The following is a 6000-nucleotide window of genomic DNA, read 5'->3' as shown; positions in this document are numbered from 1 at the left end:
ATCTTCAAAGAACAGTCAAGAGAAAGCTTAATTAAAATGATCGGAATCAGGAGAGGCAGTGCTTAAGTAAATGACGAGAATCTCTTTCCAGTGACAAGGGATTGGTTAACTCTTAAACATATTCATGAAAGAGTTTATTTTAGATTTTGAAGGCGTCAAGGATATAGAGAGGAAGCAGGATTGTGCCATTGAGATAGAAGATCAGCCAGGAATGCTCTACTCCTGCTGCTTATTTCTCTATGACCACAGGTCCCAGATTTAAAGTGACTGGCCAAAGGACTAGTGGTGAGTTGGAAATAAACAGTGAGCTGTTCTTATTTGCGACTGCAGGTGATGGCAGCAGGTTAAATATGAACTTTCAAACAGGAATTTTATATGTATGTAAAGACAAATTGCAACTCTGAGGAGAAAGAGCAGCGAATGGGATTACAGATCTTTGAGTATGATTGACTAAAACTGCTCACGCATCAGATTTACAAGCTATTTGCTTCCATTTTCAAACCGGAATGTGCTGCCTAAGGGACACACATCCCATGAATTCTGGAGACACTCAGCCTGAAGACCAGCCGACAGAGACACTGCTAAGCCAATTACTGCACACCAAGCTTCTGGGTTCTCAACACCAACCTCTGGAACGCCTCTTCCAGGATCTGGATTCCCAGTTCCAGCCTGTGGTGGCCACATGGTCATCATTTTGCCAGATTTTTGGTGGGATTTGAGTGTCACCTTATGCCACGGTAGGATTGCAATCCCAATCCCAAAACAGTCAGGCTGGGATTCATCAGTCCAGAAACACACAGCTGTCACAGAGCAGCTCTGTCCCCAGGTGAGAATGCAATTACCTGGTGCGCTTCGAGACAGGGCTGTAGGTGGGAGCTGACCATTCCCAGCTGGGCTTCACACTCCTGATGGGCCACATTGAATTTATTCTGCTCCACCTCAGACTTCATCTGATGCAGATGTAAATCAACCAATGAGCGCACTTTCTGAAAAATAAATCAAAATCACCCTCATTATCACTTTTACCCATTAAACAGGCCAATCCATCAGCCTCCTCCCATCCCCTTCAATCAGCTGCATCAACATAGCCTTCTCTCCCTTCCTCCCTCAGGGACTTCTTCAGCTCCTCCTGAAATACATCTTCACTGTTCATTGCAGTCGATCCCAGCGGTTACAAGCCCCACTTTCTCTAATTTACTGTTGATTACCTTGTACTTCTGGACCTTTTCTCTCCCCTCCCAATGAAACCACCTCCTGTGCATCTACTCCACTCAAACATGCAACAATTTTAAATTCCTCCTCAGCCTCCTCTTTTCTAGTGAAAGGAGCCCCAGCCTACTGAGACTCTCCTAATAACTGGATTAGATCTGGTTTTGTGAACCTTCACTTGAATAGTCTCCAGTGCATCTGTATCTTCTTATAACGTGGAATCCTGAACAGTGCGCAGCGCCCCAAGGATGCTTTCTAAGCAAGATCTTCACTTTTATTGTTGCTCCCATGATCGTGCCAGGAAAACTGGGCTCATATTTTGCCTTCATATTATTGCAGACACATCCTTTAATTCTGAGTGACCTTCCCTCCAGGTGTTAGCTGTGGCTCAATGGCTCACTGTCTTGATTCCATTTTGGAAGTTTGCAAGTTCAATTCCCTTTCCTGGAACCTGACCCAGAGTCGATGCTGATGTTCCCAGTGAAATACTGAAGGAGTGCTACACTGCTGGAGGTGCAAGCTGTCATGAGATAGTTGTCACTACCCATTCAGAAAAAGCTTCAGTATGCTTTTTGCAAGAAAAGCCATTATTCACCCTTAACTGAGAGCAGGGATATCTGCTCATTATCTCATCGCCCCTCGTACACATCCTACTCTGTACAAATTACCTGTCGCATTTCCTACATTTTCACTTCATTGGCTGTCATGAGCTTTGGAAATGCTGAGGTTATCCAAGGCGCTATAACAAGGCAAGTTATTCCTGTCCAGGCAATAATCATTAGGCCCTTTGTTCGAAGCAGCGGGTTGTAAAGGCCTGAGTCCGAGTTGCCAAGCCACGCTATTGGGTCCACACGGGACCCAAAATCGGCACACGTCCGCAATTATCTCACCTCCCAGTTTTGGCAGAGCTCCGCCTGCATTTCGTCAACAATTCGCTTCTTCTCAGGAGTTAAAATAACTTTGATTTTATCTGTTGCTTCAAGAAAACGTTCATAGATCCCAGAATCAAATCTCCTGATTGTTTCCTGTGAGGAACATAACATTAATGAGCCTCTGTTTACTTCCATTACATCACCAGAGCTTTTCAAGGGAGAAGGTTCTCGATTTCCTCTGCCGTTCCTGTGAAGAGGTGTTTCCGAATGACATCCCTAAACAACCTGTCCCGATATTGAAGGGTCACTACCCTTGCTGTAGACTCCCTCTTACCAAGGGCAGCAGCTTCTCTTCATTCGATCACCCTCTTAATCTTCTACATGTGAGGAAATACAATGATTGAAACCTGTGCTCCCGACTTAGCCCCTCAGTGACGGAATGTTCAGCACCAACTGTTATCCTTTATCGCCGTATGGAGTCAGAACAGAACCGCGTGGCCCAGCCCCTGGCCCATGGAGACCTGCAGGTGAGTGCCTACCTGATGCTTCACAATGAGTTCCTGTGGGGAGCCTCTGTCCTTAAGAAACTGCATGGCTCCCTCGATGCACGCTTCGATCTGTCTTCTCGATACATCAAAGTCCCTCTTGACATCAGCTTCTGACACTGAGCCCTCATCCACTTGGGCTGGTTTGGCACCTAGTGCTTCAGTGCCCACCTGGGCCGGAGAGAGAGAGGCGTAAACACTGCTTCCTTCAATATCTCACACACACACACTCACAGAAACACACACACACACACACACACAGACACACACACACACACACACACACAGAGACACACAGACACACACAGACACACACTCACACACACACACACACTCACACACACACAGACACACTCTCACACACTCACACTCACACACACACACAGACACACACACACACTCACACACAAACACACACACAGACACACACTCACAGACACACACGCACACACAGACACACACACGCACACAGACACACACACACACAGACAAAAACACACACAGACACACACAGATACATGCACACACGCACACACAAACGCACACACACGCGCACGCACACCCACACAGACACACACACATGCGCGCGCACACAGACACACAAGCACACAAACACATGCACACACACGCACAGACACACACACGCACAAGCACACACACACATGCGCGCGCACACACACACACACACACTCACAGACACACACACTCACAGACACGCACACATACACACACTCACACACACATACACATACAAACACACACACATGCACACACGCGCAGACACACACGCGAGTGTGCACACACACACACACATACACATATACACATACACACGCATACACACGCGCGCACACATACACACGCGCACACACACAGACACAGACACACACACATACACATACACATATACACATACACACGCACGCAGACACACGCGCACAGACACACACGCGCACACACAAACACACACACACACACACAGAGACACACACACACACATATACACACACATACACATACACAAACACACACACACACACAAACATACACATGCACACCCACATACACATACATACACACAGACACCCACACGCGCACGCACACACACACACCCACACAGACACACTCACACACACACATACACACACACACACACACACACACATACACATTCACGCACACATACACATACACACAGACACACACACACATACACATGCACACTCAGACACACACACGTGCACGCGCACACACACACACACACACACACACACACACACACACAAACACTCACACACACAGACACACACAGGCACACACATACACGTACATACACACAGACACACACACACACACACACATACACACACAGACACACACACACGTACACATACACACACACATACACATGCACACTCAGACACACACACACGTGCGCGCGCGCACACATACAGACACACACTCACACACACACAGACACACACACACATACATACACATACATACAGACACACACATGCGCACACACATGTGCGTGCACACACACATACACAGACGCACACACACACACTCACACACATACAGAGACACACTCACACGCACACAGACACGCACGCACACATACGCACGCACAGACACAAACACACGCACACACACACACGCACACATGCACACATGCACAATCCCAGACATACATACACATGCAGATACACACTCATACACTGGTACACAAGCGCATACACACACATACACATATACATATATAGACACACATACACACAGACAGACACACACACACACCCACACAACGACACAATCACAGAGACACACATCCAGTAACATTTTGAGACACACACTCACACACGCAGTGAAAAATCATTTTAAGAGGTCTGTATCGAAATGAATAGGATTATGCTCAATGTCCAGCTGCATTATTTTGCCAATTCTACAAACCACATTTTCAGAGTGCTGTTCGTATCTTCAAAGAACAGTCAAGAGAAAGCTTAATTAAAATGACCGGAATCAGGAGAGGCAGTGCTTAAGTAAATGACGAGAATCTCTTTCCAGTGACAAGGGATTGGTTAACTCTTAAACATATTCATGGAAGAGTTTATTTTAGATTTTGAAGGCGTCAAGGATATAGAGAGGAAGCAGGATTGTGCCATTGAGATAGAAGATCAGCCAGGAATGCTCTACTCCTGCTGCTTATTTCTCTATGACCACAGGATCCAGATTTAAAGTGACTGGCCAAAGGACTAGCGGTGAGTTGGAAATAAACAGTGAGCTGTTCTTATTTGCGACTGCAGGTGATGGCAGCAGGTTAAATATGAACTTTCAAACAGGAATTTTATTTGTATGTAAAGACAAATTGCAACTCTGAGGAGAAAGAGCAGCAAATGGGATTACAGATCTTTGAGCATGATTGACTAAAACTGCTCACGCATCAGATTTACAAGCTTTTTGCTTCCATTTTCAAACCGGAATGTGCTGCCTAAGGGACACACATCCCATGAATTCTGGAGACACTCAGCCTGAAGACCAGCCGACAGAGACATTCATGTCACTGCTCGGTCAGGCCTCTTGATTACTGCACGTATAGCCTTCTGGATTCCCGCTCCCAACTCTGGATTCCCGGCACTAGGCTCTGGATTCCCTGGCTAGGGACTATGTTCCAAAGAACAGCCATATTGAACTCAAAACATTAACTCTGCTTCTCTCTCCAAGACCTGATGAGATTCTTCCACATTTTCCTGGACCAGCGTCCAGGATTTCTGGAGCCATAGTTTATATACCTGCTGTCTCTAAGACAGGAAACCAGGAAAAAGACCAAGAATGCCCAAGGAGACAATTGGAGATGTGCAGTCGGAATACCGGGATCTGAAACCCATTGCGGAGACAATGGGAAAATTGATTATCTGGTTACCAAACAGGGAGACTCTGTGCGACTCACTGCTTCCTCGGCTTCTGCATGCTCCTTGGAATACTGCAGGAATTGTGAAATGTAGGTTATTATTGATTTCTCATCAGGATTGCTAACGGCAACATCTGAGGAAAGAAAACACCCCTGTCAAAGTAATAATTATACTAACACCCAAATCTTTTCTTCTATAAACCCACAATACCTTCCTTATATAAACCACAAAACCCTTCATCATATAATCCCGTAATTCCTTCTTTATATCAACCCAAATATCTTTGTTATACAAACCTCAAACCACCTGTCATATAAACCCCCAAATGCTTCACTACACAAACCCAAAATGCTTTCCTTATATAAACTCTCAATCCCTTCAATATGTAAACTTCCAAACCCCTTCATTTCATAAACTCCCAAGTCCCTCATCATATAAATGTCCAACCCCTTCAACTTGTAA

The 6000-nt window shown here is 45.8% G+C and overlaps 1 protein-coding gene across 1 annotated transcript in view; it reads right to left on the bottom strand.

Annotated features, from left to right (window-relative positions):
* The window catches only part of LOC125455504 (nesprin-2), a 367488-nt gene that overhangs the window by 317498 nt on the left and 43990 nt on the right, over window positions 1–6000 (bottom strand). The window contains exons 9-12 of the mRNA XM_059648913.1: window positions 5577–5671; window positions 2621–2797; window positions 2100–2234; window positions 843–986 (exon numbers count right to left, since the gene is read on the bottom strand). Of these exons, the coding sequence (XP_059504896.1) occupies window positions 843–986; window positions 2100–2234; window positions 2621–2797; window positions 5577–5671 (551 nt within the window). The remainder of the gene's footprint in view (window positions 1–842; window positions 987–2099; window positions 2235–2620; window positions 2798–5576; window positions 5672–6000) is intronic.

This window comes from Stegostoma tigrinum, chromosome 10 (genome assembly GCF_030684315.1).
Source record: "Stegostoma tigrinum isolate sSteTig4 chromosome 10, sSteTig4.hap1, whole genome shotgun sequence".
Taxonomy (NCBI): domain Eukaryota; kingdom Metazoa; phylum Chordata; class Chondrichthyes; order Orectolobiformes; family Stegostomatidae; genus Stegostoma; species Stegostoma tigrinum.
Note: the sequence above shows the minus strand (reverse complement) of the source record. Positions and strands in the feature narration are given on the sequence as shown.